Source organism: Prorops nasuta, unplaced genomic scaffold (genome assembly GCF_024137725.1).
Source record: "Prorops nasuta isolate Cenicafe-Biocafe unplaced genomic scaffold, Cenicafe_Pnas_1.2 PNAS00032, whole genome shotgun sequence".
Classification (NCBI taxonomy): Eukaryota; Metazoa; Arthropoda; class Insecta; order Hymenoptera; family Bethylidae; genus Prorops; species Prorops nasuta.
This window is the reverse complement of record NW_027116829.1, coordinates 162,438-181,070: the sequence shown is the minus strand read 5'-3', so window position 1 is coordinate 181,070 and position 18,633 is coordinate 162,438. Positions and strand designations below refer to the sequence as shown.

Below are 18,633 nucleotides of genomic sequence, written 5' to 3'. Positions count from 1 at the left end.
AGTGACCTTATTGGCCAATGGAGATTTTTAATTGCGCCTATACATATAAAGGTGCGCGCGCGCGCGTTCAAAGGTTCGTTTGGAAGGCCGATCGTTCCTACCGAGCGGCGAGTACATACCCTGCAGCTGTATATAACCTGCTTACTACATAGAGGGAGCCCGATGATCCTCGCGCGACTCAATTGGTGCTGCTGCTAAACCTTCGCGAGGACCAGACCACCGAGTCATTCGACTCTCAAAACTCTCTCTCTCTCTCTCTCTCTCTCATATTTTCACAAACCTCCAAGTACATACCTCGCGTACACACGGGAGAAAACCCAATATCGGGAAGAAAGGAGCGAGTTCTCAATGCCAGATTAATCTCTTATTCGATTGTTCTACTACTCTACCGCGGCCGGGAATATAAAAGTCGAATACTTAATTCTAGTATTTTTCACGTAGCATTAAAAACACCTATAATATTTATCATAAGAGACGAGGCAATTTTTGCGCCAGAGTAAACCGACGAAATACGTAAAAGCACGACTGAGCAGATTTATCGAACAAGATGAGTCAACGGGATGGCTCATAGCTCTTTGAGAATTATGCGTTAAAAGGGCGTAAACTAAGGTATACTCTAGAATTCTTGATGCTTCGAATTTGGTATTATTCGTTGGAGACTGGACGATTATCTTTACCTATAGCTCCGCGATCTCGCTTGCTAAATTTTTCCTCTGGACATTGAATAGCTGCAGCGGAAAGATGGGGTAAAAGTAGGAGGAGACTTTATAAATGTTTCTTTCATAATGATTTATGCCGTAAATACGATGAGAGGGGGGGGGGGGAGACGGTAAGCCTCAAGAGGGAATTAAGAGTAGAGAGAGAGAGAGAGAGAGAGAGATTGGTATCTGCACGACGTGTTTAAAAATAATTACCGGTAGAGATGGGCGGATAGTCACGGAGTCGGGTACTCGCTGGTTAAGGCTTGGCACTTGGTAGCAGTGTTCCCTGTCCTCCCAGGTCTACCATTCGAGTGAGGCCCTTGTCATCCTCTCGAGTGCTGCCATAAAGCTCGGCGCGTACGTCCGCTCTGTCAAGTCTCTCTCTCTCTCTCTCTCGCTCTCTAGAATCTCCCACTGTCCCACGCTCGCTTCTCGACAAGCCCTTGACGAACAAACGCCCGGCTCCTAAAAACCAACACCTATATACCCCCCCCCCCCTCCCCCTTCCCACTTTAACCTTTTCAACGTTAACCCTTCGCCCCTTACGAGTTACTTTACGCCGGCAAACGCTGAAACACTGAAACGTGTTCACCCTTTCTGCTCCCGTAATAACTAAGCCTCGCTAGTCTTATGAAATTCACCAATTACAGCCTTTACACGCACATACATATATAGTTTTGGTAAATTATAAGAATTAGGTGTCGAGAACTTAGACGATGGATTCTGACAATTCCCTTTAACTTGTGGAAATTTTGCAATTTCTTCGAGACCGGATCGTTGGCATCGGCACAAGTGGCAGCAGTGACGACTGCAGACGAGGGACACGGGACGGAAGACGAGAAGGCAAAAGCAAAAGCAAAAGCAGAGGCGAAGCTCCCGCGCGAGTCTTCCTTCGCTCCTTCCTTCCTTCCTCCCTTCCTATACCTATACCTACTTGTACCGTTCTTCCTTCCGGCTCGAGCGGCGCTCTGCTACAACATTCTCGAGTGGTCCTCGCCTTTCAACCACTCTCTATCAGGGCGTTTAAACAAGTAAAGACTGAAAGCCACTCTTCAGCCCCGCAGCGCAGCACAGCCCATTCATAACAAGTTGATTTCCGATTCCACGTGACCTCCCCCCCCCCCCCAAAATCTCTCTCGATGTCATACGACCTCTCTCTCTCTCTCTCTCTCAGCCCAAAAACGTACGATTTTCAATCGAACGATGCAACGAACACCGTATACGTTGACTATTATTCCGCCTCCTACACAAATCCATTTGCCATTCTCTCTTCTCGAATTATTTCAAACTGCCAGCAGCAACTGTTCGCCTCTACGCGTGTCCCCACCACCACACCCCTATCGCTTCCTCTCCACTCGAAGCTTCAGCCAATTACTCTATACGAAAGGTGCGAAAAGTGTGGATGGAGGAATTCATCTTCTTCCTTCTCCATTCTCTCTCGTTCAATCGATACATTTATTGTTACATTAATTTTATAATCTTCAGTGTACATTACAGGCCATTAACAGTATCTCCTGATGTAACTATAAATTACGGAAATGGCCTTTTGAGAACAAAACTGTTCAACAAGTAATAATAGTATAGTCTGGAAGTGTTTAATGATTAACTATTGAAAGCTCAGATATTTTAATCGATAATAAATTCAATAACGATAAATAGTCCATGTTTACAACTTTTTCCTACCTCGTCTCAGACTCTAAATTCTACATTATTTCTTCGCGCACTATCACCCTCTCTAATTTTAATAATCTTCTTTCTCTTAAATCTGCAATTATATAATTCAATGAATCATTCATTTCCCTTCTTCTTTTCCTTCCTATTTTACCACAAGAGTTAAATAATAACGAGAAACGTATCGTGAGACCATGTATGAAAAAATCGTCAACTTCTGAATGATTTATTTGGCAATAGCGCAATTGGACTCGTTTTGCATAAAACTACACCTATGATACCTTCTTCGCGAGGGAGTCTTGTACATCTACAAATATCACCCGGAAGGAAGCAAAAATAAAACATCAAAGTTACCTTGGCTATACATGAAGAAACATGCGTCACCGATACAATTAATCATCTCTTCTTATACTCGTCTAAGCTCCGTCCTCGTATTCTATTGGAGATAAAACTCACGTTTATATTCTTTTACACAGACTCCAGGTTTCTTAATAATTTTATTCGAGTCGACGCATAGCCGGAATCTACTGGATAATCACAAAGCTGTATACTTGTGGAGTTCGTTAGAGGATCGAGGCTGATTCGACGAGACGAAAATTAGTCGTAAAGGTTGACCAAGAGAAAATTGTCAAGATCGAACCTTCGTTTGGCCATGGACATTGTGTGCTTCCTGCCCCTTTTCATATATGTACCAACAAATCTTACATATATGTATTACATGTTTGTGTATGTACGCGTGACAATAAATTGTGCGAAACTATAAGAAAATCTTGTGACGAGTGTGTGATAGAAAATTTCTATTGTACCATAATTCACTTAACACTTATGCATTTTATTAGCTAGAAATTAAGGCAGAAAATTGTAAACTTTCGAGAAAAATAGTCTGGCGGCGCGTCGTTTGAAAAGAATTTTCATTTAAATGTAATTGGCGCTCCAATCATTCGTCGAGTAACACGATTATTATCTCACATGACAGAGAAATAAGTGTCAACTACCACATTACTGTTCATCAGTCCGTATAATGTTGTACCAGCACTGAAAGTTACAGAGTACGAAAAAACATTTGGTTTAATGCGCGTGTGCCACGTTCTTGAAATAAGAAGAATTTAACGTTTCTCGCTTTTAAAGACTTGGCATACTCTTGGATTTGAATGCTCTTATAGGGAGCCCCGAGTATATTAATCGCAACAACACTATAATTAATAACTAGAAATAATGGTGAGAAATAATTGCGGCTGTTGAATCACACTTCCACTCATATTGCAAACACCTACTTTTTAATTTAGGCTCAATAATTAATCTTTCGTAGACATTTTTTCCACAGTGAATGGAACATTCGAATATTCTCTCTCCAACGTCACCTTAAACGTAATGTTTTACTTTTGCTAGTAACAATAACAATTGCAAAACGAACAAAAGAGGAAAAATCTAACGAGTAATGATTTTCGAGCGACGGACTCAAAAGTTATCGTGGCCTTGTGTAAGGACAGACAAAAAAACAAAGAGAAAGAAATACATGTTGTCAGAAGAGCAGTATCAGTATTCGAGCAGATTAAAATTGAATCTGAGGGAATGCTCCTATTTAACATTATAAACTATATTGTGAGATATATATATACGAAACCTTAATAATCATTTTAAAATATCAGTATAATATATATATATATATATATATATTTATATATATATATATGCATATATATATATATGCATATATTAATCGATCAATAGAAAGTCTTTATCTTCTCTGGGGAATCGCATTATAAACTTTCCCAGTCTCCGTGTTGTGAACCAATATTATCAAACTAAATGGTAAACATCTATATCTGTACATAATCTGTGAATAGCATGCGTAAAGCTTTCGACACAAGCGAAACAACATATTTCTCCTATAATTAAATTGTATAAAACGTTTATGCTGCTTAGCTATAACTCAGTGTCCACAATTGTCTATGAAGAAATGAAGAATTTATAAAATATCACTTAGGCCAAATTCCTTGTATTCCAAGCGTGCATAAGTTATCTTTATCGGTAAAATCACTGCTGTCGAACCTTTTTGTCACTCCACTGTGTACGAGATTCGATAAGCGGTTCGATCAGCAGCCTGTAAAATCATTATACCATAGGATATTCCCTTATTGCAATAGGCTCTGTTTTCAAACGATTAATCAATCATCCATTCAATTATACCTCGGTCATGTATGTAAATAATACGCAATTTGAAATTTTCTACATTTGCCACGGATCACCATTTTGCAAGAGATTCTACAAAATTGGTTAGAAACCGATAAAAATTCTTACTTAAATTCTTGCAGATTAAAGCTGCCGACGACATGTCATAATATCAATCTTGGATAAGAGTATTTAAAAGATTTGGCAATAAAGTGAGTCGTGGAGGAGAGGCTTGATACTCTCTATTGGATTGTAATAATGGGTCACAGTAGTAAGGATAAACATTGCGTTGAGGGAAAGAGAGGGAGGGAGAGATATAGAGAGAGAGAGAGAGAGGGGGGGGGGGGTTGATGTGGAAAGGAGGGTTTCTCTGTGTGTTTACATGTAAATTGCGAGTGACCAGGAGGAGGGGGTATGTATGTATGTATATATATATATATATCACTTGCGAACCCTAATGAAGAGTGGGTCTGGAAGCTCGTTGCTTCAATCTAGCTAACAGGGCTTGCTCCCCGTCATCCTCGACTCTGGACGCAACGCCGCGAAAACTCTCCGACCTGTATTTATCTCTCAAAAAAATTCTCCTTTCCTCTTTGTACTTTTCTATTCTTTCCCTGCATTGCGGATCACCCAAATCCAATCCACCCAGATTCCTGAGGTATGTCCTCTCCAAGCCATTGCCAGAACTGGTATCGGCCCCAACATTCGGCGTCGAGCTGTGAGACTCGTCCGGGGACGATTTGACACGCAGTGAGGACCCACCGCAATCACCGGCCATTTGCTTGAATTTAGCCTCGTCGAGGGATCTGCTGAGTGCTGCTCTGGTCGCTCTGGCGTAACGGGCCCTCACGCAAGGTGGCAAGTGCGACACCACTGTACTGTTCGGCTCTTCGGTTTTCTCCGCCGCCGCCGCCGCCGCCGCCGTCGTCGTCGTCGTTGCTGGTCTGCTGGCAGAGTCCAATTCCTGCCTGATCTTCCTCTCCCTCGCAACGTCTCGCGCGCTCTCCGAGTCGAAGCTCTTGCGATCGCGAATCTCTGCAGCCTCTTTCCTCCTGGGCGCCGGATAGTAATCCTTCACCAGACCACCCGATAAACGTTGCAACGCCAGCTCCTGGAGTATCGCCGCGGTGTCTCGTAGAACGATGGATTCCTCCATGGACGCGTCCCCGGAGCTCTTCGAAGCCTCGGTCGTTCCTGCGGCAAGGTTCTTCGAGGAATCGTCCATCAGACTCTTTTGGCATATTTGCTCGTCGGTGCGTCTCAACGAACACTCCGCTTGGCCGTTGTTCTTGCTCGACGAGCGATTCTCAAAACTTTGGCACTTTTCTTTCAGCCTTTCGCTCTCCACCGAACGATCCTTGGAAGGGTCGTGCGCCGTCCTGTCGATACGCTGATTCTCGCTAGCCCTGTTGGCCCGAGACTTTGGTACTTCCATCTCGTTTTCTTTATCGAAGTCGCTCTCGTTCGTATCGCCTTTACCGATATCTTCGGCTCCGCCGAGGATGCTGGCGGTGGTCTTGCGGATAATCATCGAGCCAGGATCGTGATTAGTGGGGGCGGCAGATGCAGCGGCGCCGCACTCCTCCGCCGCGTTGAATTCTTTGCCGCAGCACCTGGAGGAGTCGACTGGATCAAAGGCCAGCTCGTTGCTCTCCTGAAGCAAGACTGGACTCTCGGTGAGATCGCTGGTACCGATGCAGGATGTATCGGTGTCGATAGTCGAGCCCATGGTCAGATCGAGCGACGTCCTCGACATGTTCTCCGACCTGGACCTTAGCTGGGGAGTATCGGTCGCTATTGCCGGGTTTACAGTACCCTCCAGCTCGTCCTTCGGACTGTTGGAATCGCTGTTGGGAGTCGTGATGGATGCCGTAGTCCTCTCGACGATCACCCAATCACCAGAATCATTCGTGTTGGTGGTGATCTGCGGTGTCTCCGTATTGGAGAACATCTTGTCGGAGCTATCACAGATTACAAAGCCAGAATCTGGCAGATCCTCCAGCGTGTGCTCGCACGACATTGGCGAGTCCATGTCGGTGTTGCTAGAACCTGCCAAGGCAGGATCTACTCCCCTAGAGTTGTTGTTGGAACGATTGGCCAAGCGTTGGTGTTGCGAGGCGGGGGACTCGCCGTCGAGCGCCTCACGTTTGCCTCCATCGTCGGTCTCCTGGCTCTTGCCCGAATTCCTCGTCTCCTCCGTGCCAAGAGGCGCCTGATCGTTGCACGGGGGCGAGGGGACCAATTTACCGGAATCGACGTCGATGTCGATGTCGCTGCAGGGTGACAGAAGCAACCTTTTGCAAGGGGTCATGCCCTGATCCTGTACCTCCGGAAAGCCGGCGCTCGATGGATTTGCGGATAGCTTGGAAGGATCCTTGGTATCGTAGGGCTCGTGCCTGTCGTACGTTCGTATCCTCTCGCAGGACTTTGAGTTGGTCTGTTGCTCGTCCAAGTTTACAGATAACCTATGACTAGGGTTGGCCGTTTTCTCGGAAGAAACGCTAATTCTGTTGAGTTTGCTCGAGTTACTCTGATCAAAGTCAAGTTCTAACGGTAAGGTAAAGCTTCTAAAACTTATTCTAGGACTGCTCGACGTGATTGGCGAGACGGAGTGAGAGGCTGCGCCTCCCTGGAGCGTGGCAGGCGTCAACGGTGTCGAGGCTTCGGAGAGCAGCGGCAGATAGCCGGGCGTTGGCAACGGGGATGGTGTCTCCACCAAATTGTGAATGTCGGCCGACACCATGACCTAAAAGCAAAGGGAAGAGATTGGTGCAAGGTTGGATGCGCGCGAGCGCGAGAGAGAGAGAGAGAGAGAGAGAGAGAAGAGATTGCCGGAGAGACGCGCGCGCGCCCCGCCCTACCTGATCGGGACTCTGGCTGTCGATGAATCTAAGCTCGACGTCGCAGTGAAGCCTCTCCTCGAGTCTGGACCTTTTCCTCTTGGAGCCACCGGTCGTTGGGTTGCTCTGAATGGTGTCGGATCTCTGTCTCCTCGGGGAAGCCTCGACCGATCCAACGCCCCCGCTCTCCTCTTCCGAGAACATTCTCATCTCCCTCTCCTCGAGATCAAAATTCAGCTGGATCTCGGATAGATCGAGCGGGGAAGCGGTACTCGGCGCGTCGGCGTCGGCGGCGGCGGCGGCGGCGGCGGTCGCGGCAGCGGCGGCAAGGTGATCGAAGTAGGAATCGTGCGAGACCGATCTACTGTGGCCGCAGGCTCTGGCCGGCGGGGAGCCGAGGAGAGGACCGAGGCTGTCCTCGCCGTCCAAGCTGTCGGCGCTCTTCACCGGCCTCAAGCGTCTGAGGGAATTCAAGGAGCTCGGTACCGCGTCCGCTTGAGCCGTGGTGGCGCCCACCTGTCTGGCCTTTCCCCTGGCGCCCGAGCCACCGCGACCGAAGAGAGCACGCCAGTTGAGGGACGGGCTTCTCTTGGAGCCACCACTGCCGCTCCCGCTTCCGCTACCGCTGCCACCGCCGGTCCTCTTCCTCGGCAACTCTATCACCGTGTGGTACTGCAGTGGCAATCCTGGAAAGAAGCGAGTTATCGTGAGACATCGATCGAGAATCTGTCCAAGATGTCGTGTGCTGGTACGCCGCGTCTTGTACAGGCACGAATACTCCCTTTGGAGGAATATTGAGAATGAGGAGCGTATAGGAAAATGGTGATACCTGACGTGCCAGCGCCAACCTCTATGTAGTCGGGTTCACCGCGTAGAATTCTGTTTCTGGCTTCCTCGAGACTCAAGAGTCTCGCGGGTGTGGTGATGGCGAGAGACTTTGGACGGCCGACGGGACCGTCGCCAAAGATTAGCTCAGCGTAGCATACTAGAAATTCGGTCACTACCGCCTGGACTCCTACTCCTTGGAGCGCGGCCACTCCGCCCACCTCCAGCTCCTTGCACCGTAGTAAATTCGGCGCCCAGACAATGGCCACGTTTCGCGGTGTCATTCCCGTCTCGCTACCCCGGGCTGCCACTCTGACCAAGTGCCTCATCAGATATTCCAGCGTCCTGGAGTGGAGAGAGAGAATGTGTATTGTGCGACGCGATAGTAGAGCGCGTATCGCTGATAATTGCATGCAGATGATAAAAAATTGTAGGGGAAGAGGGAGGGCCTATGAAAGAATGGTACGTATATCACACCTGTAATGAGGAGGTGGTAATTTTCTAACTGCGTCCCTCATTCTCCTGAGCCTCTCGGCATCCGTGCTAGCTTGGACCGCGCTGACAAAGGTGGAATAGAGCTGATAGGTGCAGAGAGGATTCGGCAGCTCGCGGAAATACATCTTGAGGAGCGAAGCCACCGAGTGAATGTCTTGTAGAATACTTTCGTCGGAATGCAATGCTGGCACACGGTCCTCGTCGAATGCGTTTCTCAATCTTTGAATATTCGAGGTGACGCCGCTCAGACGATAAATCCCATCGACCAAACCGTGGCTCTCGATGAACTCGGCGCAGCACGTCAATACAGTAGGAACTGCAAATACGAGACAACATCTTCACAGGGTGAAACTCTCTGTCGTTACCCAGGTGTACTTATATACGTGGCATAATTGAGGGGGTGGGGGATTGGTGCATGAGTAGAAACTGAGAGTGGCGTACCATCTTGGCCGGAATTTAAGAGATGCTCTCCAAGGTCGCAGCCAAAAACACGCTCTTTCAGGATACCCGATTGCTTGAGCCTCCTCCTCGACGGCCTGTTCAGAATGAACGATCTGAAGAATGCGATAAGTTTGCCGTGTTTCCTGAGGACCGGCTTGACTGGCAATTTCGATTGGACGCTGTTGAATGCCGTCAAGTGACGCGGCACTTTGTCGCCAATGACCGCCACGCGATCCGCGGGGAAGAAGCCGACCGCGAAACCGAGCTTTCCCCGCCACCAGGTACTCTCTTCCGGCGGGGGCATGTCTATCACGGAAATCATATCGCCGACCTGCAAAAAATCAAGAGAGAGAGAGTAAGCGTCCATCCTTTTCCAACGTCGTGGTAGGGTGTGTGTGTGGGAGAGTGGTTACCCACCATGAACGATATCTCGTCCCACGCCTTGCCCAAGTAAGGCCTGACGGCGTAAGCGGCGGCTACCGCGGGCGTGTTGATGGGATAGGAGTCAGATTCTGGCACCAAAATTCTTCTTCCTCGATTGTCCAACTGCAGCCAGTTGAGCACCGGCCCGCAATTCAGCCCTTCGTGATTAAGCTGCGTAAACCTGCGAGAAGAAGACGCGCTGTCGATGGGATCGTTCTCTCCTATTGCTGCTCAATAATGAATCTCGCGTAGGTATTTAACGGGGCAGGCATGCAGGATTGCGTTATGAATTAATAATTATAACCTGCGAAGGTAATCGCGTAGGAGGTCACAGGTGTTGTTCGGCCTTGCGTCGGGCAGCTTTGCGAGACCGGAGAACTTTCTGTCGAATATGCAGCGGTGCAGCTGCTTGTCGAACATGACAAAGTTGTCGTAGGACCTTTGAAGAGTCCAGCAGGCGTCGCCGGAAGTCACTCTGACCGCGTAGGTGTCCGAGTCATTGGAGCCATAGCTGATGGTAACCTGCGCGTGTGTGTGCGTGCGCCCCAAGCCAGCGTCGTTCGCGATACAAATATATATAAATTGCCTCTGGTTAGCTGCGCGCTCCGCCCATATCATCCCACCCCTTAGACACGTGGAATGACTTACCTCCAAAGTGCCGAGTTCTACGTGCTCGTAATGAAAATGCGCGCACTCGTCCAACTTGGGAAATCTGGCGATGCTACACATGTTGCTGCCAGAGCTCACCGGTGTACCAAAGGCATCCCCCACATTCCGTCCCAATTGCTGTAACAAAACACACACTCTTATTTCTCCCATTTCTCGCTTATCTCGAATCGTTCGATCGGTCTCAGCAGCAGTATCGCATCCCGCCAAAAATGCTGCGCGCATCTTCAAAATATACTTATTATTTATACTATATGTGTATTTGCGTGTCGTCGAGCTTGACCGATGGAGCGGGATTCGATTGTTTCGGACGACTCTCCTTCTCGCCGCGATAAACCAAGAGTCTTGCTGGTGGCGAGGCATTCGTAGGCGCCAGCGATGAACGAGGTCCTCGGAAAGAGGAAAGACTCTGCTTGGCAATCGGCACAACGCTTCTCGCACGCTAGCCATTTATATTATTATGATTGTCATGTGCAATTTTGACGGTGTTGTAACTGGTGTGACACAACTGCATGACCGCGCCCGGCTTTGAGCGTGAATTAAAGTGCTATAAATTATCTCGTTTGTGTGTGTGTGTGTGTGGCCTAGGAGCATTGGTGTTATTAATGACGGGAGGGCAGAGGGAGGCAAGGCGGCGCACTCGCGCGACTTGCACGTAGTGGAGCAGTTGCACCATCGTCAACCGTGCACCACGTCTACTCGCGCTCGCAGCAACTGACCTCAGGACCAACCGTCGCGACTCGCTTCGTACATACGGTGCGTGGGACGGGCGACGCTCCAGAGTCTCCCGAAAATTCACCGATCTCTCGCTACATGGAGACAAAAATAAACAAAAGACGAGAGTTTGCTTTATCCTTATTTTTCCTAGCAATATAGATAAAGATTTATATGTAGATAGCTGTAAGAATGTGAAGAAATAGCGTATGTGGTTTCTAATAGAATTCCACATCTCTCCTCCATTGAACACTCGTATATGTATATAAAGCCAATACCATCGGATAGGGGACAAAAGTCTAAATAAAAAAGTTGTAAACACTTTTTTCCTAGCACCCTTAGTTAAGAAGCTACTCGCAATTAAATATTATCCATTAAAGTAGCCTTTCTTAAAGGGGAAGATTGTTTTGTGTGTGTGTGGTCGCGCGCATTATGAGACCAAAAATGCTAAGATTCTGTGAATTAGAATACTGAGAAAAATACAAAGCCAAAGATCCACTGAAGCCTAGATCGAAATGGTGTGTTTATGTTTTGATTGTTTTTATGGCGCTCGCATTCGAAGCTGCCGATCGGCCTTGAACCAATTGAATAGGCTCGAGTGGATGTTTGCCTTTGTATTTTTCTCAGTATTCTAATTCACAGAATCTTAGCATTTTTGGTCTTATAATGCGCGCGACCACACACACACAAAACAATCTTCCCCTTTAAGAAAGGCTACTTTAAAGGATAATCTTTAATTGCGAGTATATAGCTTTTTAACTAAGGGTCCTAGGAAAAAAGTGTTTACAACTTTTTTACTTAGATTTTTGTCCCCTATCCGATGGTATTATTGGCATGGCCATCGTTCGAAATGTCCGCAATACGAGCTTTATTCAAATCTGTCAAAGGTTCTCTCCCGCAGTACGTACGTAGAGGTACCGCAGTACCGCAGCAGTCCTTACTTGTTTCGCGGAGCCAGAGGGGTTTTCTAGGTCTCTTTCGCTCGAAAATACACACGGTTTATAGGTTTCTTCGCGACGTCGGCCAAAAATGCGCTGACCCAGTAAACTCTCGCGCAGGACGTTTTGCCAATTGACAAACTCATTGTCATTTTCTTCGTTTCACGCGATTGAAATTCAAGCTTCGTCATGCGGCGGCCTCCAGCTATGTACCTCCGTAGAATGAGGCTTCACAATCATTTTATAGAAATATACGTATACGTGTCCCGGGCCAGAAAATATTTGCTGGTAGAATTAACGCGGTGTTAACGGGCTAACAAACAGAGGGGGACGGAAGCTCTCGAGTTCATTTCTAACGCGATAGTTGCGATTAATTCGAGGGATTTACCGTGTTTCATGGTCGTTTAATCCACGAACTGCAAACATTTTCATTTCTATATTGGCCTACTTTTCAAGCCTCTCCCTCGATCCACGCGATATATTTCAAGTAGCCAAAAATATACGCGGTGAGTTGTCTAGTATCGACAAAAGTTTCGTGCCAAACTGAGGAGCACAGCAGCAAAGACCCTGAAGAGGAACCAATCCATTTTTCTCAACAGCTGCGACCGTCTCCTCCACCGTCTGATTTAGGGTAAATCAACTTTTTGGCAGAGAGCTGGATAAACACGGGTACGCGCACACGCGTCCAGCCCTTCTATATAGCTCTCACTACCAGATATATTATCTATACGGAGTCTAAGCAAGAAACATCGATGGACTGCAATTCTTCTCTCGTAAAGAGATTTCTCGAGGCAAAGCTTCGAGAAGAAATAAGAGAGACGAGAGTGATATATGATAATTCTGTGTGTGTGTGAGAGAGAGAGAGAGAGAGAGAGAATGATCGAATGAACGGGGGGTTGGTAGAAGTCGATTGACCTTGAAGAAGAACATTGCAAGGCATGTATGGGTGGGTGGGTGGTAGGAGCAACACTCGCGGAGACCGTACGAGGAATTTCGGTCAAGTTCGGCGACCACGGCGGCGGTAGACGAAGGACGTGAGCGCCCCCTCCCCCCTTCTACAATACATGCACGAAATTCCCTTGGATTTGCTGGAGCGAGATTCGTCTGTTTATCCGAGAAAAAAAAACGAGGAAAACATCCCGATTATTTAGAGAGGTAAATTACACCGATACATCTGCCTCGTATTATCATATTGCAATAAGAAGCATAAGTTTTGAAAAGAATAAGCCTAGCTCCATTGGTTGTTGGAGCGAGATCGGCGAACGCTCGAAAGGAGGAAGGAACAAGTGTTATTTCCAGCGCTAGCATGGATTTCACAGTCGATTATCCCCCTCCTAGAGAGATCGTCGCGACAGCTGATTGAAATATCCTGTCAAGCATAAAGTTCCAGCCGCAGACAGTTTTGCGCTCGACTCTCTCTCTCCTTTGGCATTCGAGACAACTTATCTAACGGTATAGCTAAATTACGCGTACACCATCGCACTACTGTACGCTACTATAGCCTGCGCTAAACTTGCAATATTCCTAGTTGTTTTTATATAGAAAGCTTCGCGAGAAAAAATAATCTCTTAAAGGATATCTTTCTTTCCGTTTTATAGTGCGCGCAAATTAAGGTAGATGTACGCGTTTATCGCTGGGGACGGGAGGGAGTATTGAATTTAGAGAGAGAGAGAGAGACGGATGACCGCCGTACGTGTATACATATAGGGAAGAGAGAGAGAGAGGGACGGAAATGTGCATCACCACCGCCAATCTCCCCAATTGTAAATGAGCGTCGGGAGAGAGAGAGAGAGAGAGAGAGAGAGAGAAAGCTTGCTGCGCACATGTTCACTCGGCATGTAACAGTATATAGGACATATAATTGATTATTAAAGATATTCACTGGAGCGTGTACCGTTAGCGAATTGCAAACTCTGATCCTGCCTAGCACAAGTAGTGTGTGGCACCTATATCTAAGGAAAAAAGAAAGAGAGGAAGGCTCGACTAGGCGCTGTGAAATAAACTTGAATGGAGGCTCTATTTTGGCGAAGAAACAAACACTGCCCCTCCCCATATAGTTACATACATAATTTCATAGTATGCATGTGATGCGCGATGGGACCGTGTGCCGGTGCCAGAAGAAACTCTGATGACTAATGAGGAGGAGTGGAGGGAGGTGTAAGAACGCGCAGATACCAGAGCACACATACACACACACACACACGTTCCAACGAGTAGGAGGAAAATGTTTAAAGGTGCTATAGAGAGAGCGAGCTTGCTGCCAGGGAGCCAAGCCGACCGAGCAGCCGCCAAGGATACAAAATGATAGTTGACACCCCACTGGCGTATCATTCACTCAAGTTGCATGGGAGGTCGAACGCGAGCGCGTCACCACCGGCCAAACATACCTCTACCTCCCTTCCATCAGGCGACGAGCAACTGACAAACGGAGAATGTTTACCACTCTCTCCCTCCCTCTCTCTCTCTCTCCGTCTAGCGAGGAGATGCGGAAAATTCTTGACAAAAATTTGTCCAACGCGTTGAGGCCAATAATATATATTGGTGAAATGAGTTTTTCCGAGGAGAGAACAATCAACCCTTCGTGCGCGCTCTCTTTAATCTTATATTCTCTCCTCGAGAAGAATTTATCTGGCCAATCGTCTCGTCGTCGTGCATAATATATATACCTACCACGTAGATAAGCTTGGAAATTAATGCGACGGTGAAACTGCGAAACTCGATCTAGCCAGTCTCTACAAATAAAAATCCATCCAATCTTTGAAAGCAGACTTGAAATATTACATGTGCGTGGCTAGGAAGGTTTGCTTCAACTGTGTGCCTGCCTGCCTGCCTGCCCGTCTCTCCTCGCGCCTTTTCTCGCACTTGTCCAATTCTACTCGCGTTTCAGTCACTCCAGTCAAATTCCACTACACAATTCTCACTCTATATACTCTTCCATTGATAGTTTTATCGAGCAGTAGCAATCGGAAGGAACGAGTCGAGTCGAACCCCCATTTCCTCTTTCTCTCTTTCAACTATATACAATTTCTCAGATGGAGAGAGAGAGAGAGAGAGAGAACTATCAATTTCTCTCAATTAAACGGTATTGGTAGCCTGCATCTGAACAAACACATACATACATACGTAAATAAATATATACTGTTATGAAATTGTGGGAATGGACACGGATGTGTGACAATAGCGTATAATATAGCGCAAATCCAAGAGAGAGAGAGAAGGAAAGGAAACGATTTACCTTGGCAGTTTGGGGCTCGATGTCGGTGAGCCTGTGCGCGCGAGGCCTGTCGGCCGTTGGTCCTGGCATCTTTGTAAGCCTCTCCGTCGTGGAGTAGGACGGGGAGGGGGAGGAGGCGGAGGCAGAGGCGGAGGAGGAAGAGGATCCAGGCCTCTGGCCCGGTTTGCCACGCGCCACGGTGACCTTGGAAAATTCACTTTAATCCCCACACAACCATCTCATTTTTCTTCTCCTTCGGCTCCCTCCTCTTCCTCCTCCACCTCCTCCTCCTCCTCCTCCTCCTCCTCCTCTTGCTTCTCCCACGCTCTCTACCTCGTACTCGGCTATATCCTGCAAAAAGCACAATCTTGTTAAAACAATTAAATACAAAGGGGGAGGAGAGGAAAAAAATCGCAAATCAAATTGGCAATCCGAGAAGAGAACGATCTTTCCTCGCGCGCGCGCGCACACACACACACACACACAGAGGAAAGATCAAACTCTCCGATTTCTCGAACGTCCCGTGAAAAGCGAAAGCAGCCAAAAGCAATTTAAATTTATGAGCTAGCCGAGAGAGCAGTAGCAGCTTCTTCCTTATTACCGGAGCTTGCTACCGCGTGTGTTACTTCCGGTCCGCATTGCAGAACCTCTCGCGCGCACGCACGCACACACGTGTGCGTACAGAGCGTCTCTCTAATTCGACACGGAAGATCGACGCAAAAATTCACATTTATCTTTGTTTCTGTTGCACGAAACCCTTTTGATCTCGCGAGACTCCTTTCCATCTTTATACATATTCTAAAAGGTATTGCGCAAAAAATCGCACCTTTCGCATAGTAACGCCGCGGGGAGATAAATGCGTTTTTACGCCTGCACAGAATCTATATAGGGCAAATTAAAATAAATAGATTCCCCCTGGTATATATCACATATATATAGAATAAGATTCTACGAGACACATATATAGATTTAGCGCGCGGCGTAGACGCGTATCGATCCTCTAGCATTTTCCAGAAAGATTCCTTCCTTGGCGATAAGGATGAGGTGTAGGTATATACAAAAACACTTGACAATCCCATCGTCGACTGGTTACCAAAAAGATAAAAAAAACAAGGGAAATGGAATTAACGATCCTTGACTCTTTCGAGCGTTTCACGTGAAGCGCCGAGTGGCTAAAATACGCCTCTTCTCTTTGGGGTGCATTGTGGAATTGATCCAACTGATGTGAATTGAAGGAAAAAAGTCTATGATGTATGTATAGACCGGGCATTATACACCGTGCAATGTAGCTAACAAAGCTGCTAGACTGAATGTATAAGAAAGCTTTAAACTCGTGTTTTGCATCGTTCAATGATTCGTTATTGAAGAGTAATTAGCTTTATCTCTGGCGACGAGAGAGTGCAGAGTACAAGGCGGTAGGCAGGCAGGCACGACGCGAGAGACTCGCGAGATGCGCCGCCAGAAAGAACTTGAGGAAAACAAACGAGCCATACGTAATTTAGATACACATGCACGTATAGAATCTATCGATACGGAGTTTGCAACAAATGAAAGAACAGTGTACTTTGAATGAAGCACGAGAAAAGAAATTTATTCATTCAATTTACTTTTGTACAAAATTTAAACTTTACGCCGTTAAATGTGTTGAAGGAATAAAATCGAGCTATTCGTTGCATCGATTTACATAATTGCTCTCTGACTAATAAATTACATGTGCGATATATATATACACAGGAAGAGGGAAGGGAGGAGGGCCGGGATCGGTGACCAAACTTGATCAATATACGCAGTATATATAGTATACATTTCATATGCGCGCACTGACTTGTCCAATCTCTTTTTTCACAATCGTGTAATACAATGTTTACTCGCAGCGAGAGAGAGAGAGAGAGAGAGAGAGACAACAAGGCGGGAAACGCATCCATCTGGCTGGATTTCTTGTAAAATTGCATGGCTTTTAATTGGCAAACGTATAAATTACAGCTGCCCGCGTGTACGCGCGGCGAAGTTGCTAAAAGTCGCTGACTGAAATCCGTCTGTTGTTGTGTGACCTTGCCGCCCTCCCCCCTCCACCCATTACTCGAGACACAATCAGTGCGCGCGCGGGCATAGATGGAAGGTGTAACTCGAAAAAAACCCATCCCCAAGATTTGCGCCGAGAGAGAGAGAGAGAGAGAGAGAGAGAGAGAGAGAGAGAGAGAGAGAGGAGGAGAGCCAGTGCAAAAGTATATTGTCAAATTGATCGAACGACTCACTTGCACAATCTCCCCGACAGTTGATAGTTAATTTTTCAATTTCCATAGAGATCCGAACGGTCGTCCCGAATCAACGAAATTATCGCGATAAAATTCTATTGGATAAAATGTGTGCGCGGAAGACTCAATCTCGGGGGAGAGAAGACTAATTTGTCGAGTTTTTCTTATCAATGTACACTGCACAAGTAGGGCCATTATGAGCTTTAAGGATGGAGCTTTGGTCGATGATCAACAAAGCTAGTCTTTCACGACGAAAGAATATGTCTTTCAGACGAAAAAGAAGATCCGGCTGTGCTGACGAAATTGCCTCTTTTTCTCTTCGCTGTTTTTCTTTTCTTTCGTCTTGCACAGTCCACGCAGCGCTTACGCGACGGGGGGGGGGGGGGATGCTGCTCTCGCGTTTCTGCTGGTTCGCGAGAGAGATCCGGAGGATTCCGAATGGGCTAGAGGAGGAGGAGAGGGAGGAGGAAGAGGAGGCAAGAGGCAAAATAATAGTATGACAAAGCCATAGGATGAGTAAAAAGTTTCGAGGAGCATCCGTTCCATCGTGTCACCACTCGCTGGCCGGCCGATGCCAAACCGTTATGACGACGCGACGCTCCAGCAATTATACAGACCTCCCCCCCCCCCCCCCCCCCCCCCCAATGAGCTCAAGCATTTAATTTCACCAACTTTCTCTCCTGCGAATAACCATAAAGGCGACAACATTTTCTTCGGATGGAATTTTTATTAATGTGCTTCTTCCCTTTTTATTTATTTCTTTCTTTTATTATAGCTGAGCGAACAGCTTTCCATGCTAGCGAGTTTGATGTTTTAAGCGGAAAGCGTAGAAAAGTTGATTCGATACGATAGCCAGCTGTGTTTAGGCTTCGATGTGCCATTGTATGGCATAGGAGGCAGAGTCGAAAATTGTATGGAGCAAAGATTCGTGGAAATTTAACGCGCTTGGACGGAGCGACGATTAGCTTTCACGAGCAACTGCGATAAAAATTTGTAAACAATATAGGAATGACAAATAAGGGAATGAGGTGGACGGGGTACGATCGAGTAGAACGATAATTGCAGCAAAAATACGAAACTTGATACCGTTGCCGCGAGGAAATCAATCATATATGTAAGAATTAAATTTAACGAGCTTAATAGACCAGCCAGCCGAGGGTCTTTCTCTCTCCTCCTCGGGATTTTACACAACGCGCGCAACGACTATTTACACCGAGATGCGACAACTTTACGTTATGGTATATCAAGGTTAAGATCTTGCCCTCGAAAAAGTAGTAT

The 18,633-nt window shown here is 46.8% G+C and overlaps 1 protein-coding gene across 6 annotated transcripts in view; it reads right to left on the bottom strand.

The window, feature by feature from the left end:
• Nucleotides 1-2,138: 2,138 nt before the first annotated feature.
• Nucleotides 2,139-18,633, bottom strand: part of LOC136783196 (rho GTPase-activating protein 32-like) — a 21,985-nt gene continuing 5,490 nt past the window's right edge. For 5 of the 6 annotated variants that reach the window (XM_066743128.1, XM_066743126.1, XM_066743125.1 and 2 more), the window contains 9 exons: nucleotides 15,122-15,451; nucleotides 10,217-10,354; nucleotides 9,873-10,090; nucleotides 9,563-9,749; nucleotides 9,146-9,476; nucleotides 8,687-9,020; nucleotides 8,214-8,554; nucleotides 7,406-8,070; nucleotides 2,139-7,290 (listed from right to left, as the gene is read on the bottom strand). In XM_066743128.1, coding sequence (XP_066599225.1) covers nucleotides 4,999-7,290; nucleotides 7,406-8,070; nucleotides 8,214-8,554; nucleotides 8,687-9,020; nucleotides 9,146-9,476; nucleotides 9,563-9,749; nucleotides 9,873-10,090; nucleotides 10,217-10,354; nucleotides 15,122-15,190 — 4,575 coding nt within the window. In that variant the 5' untranslated portion in view covers nucleotides 15,191-15,451 and the 3' untranslated portion in view covers nucleotides 2,139-4,998. The remainder of the gene's footprint in view (nucleotides 7,291-7,405; nucleotides 8,071-8,213; nucleotides 8,555-8,686; nucleotides 9,021-9,145; nucleotides 9,477-9,562; nucleotides 9,750-9,872; nucleotides 10,091-10,216; nucleotides 10,355-15,121; nucleotides 15,452-18,633) is intronic. The other variant, XM_066743131.1, reaches the window with a different exon arrangement.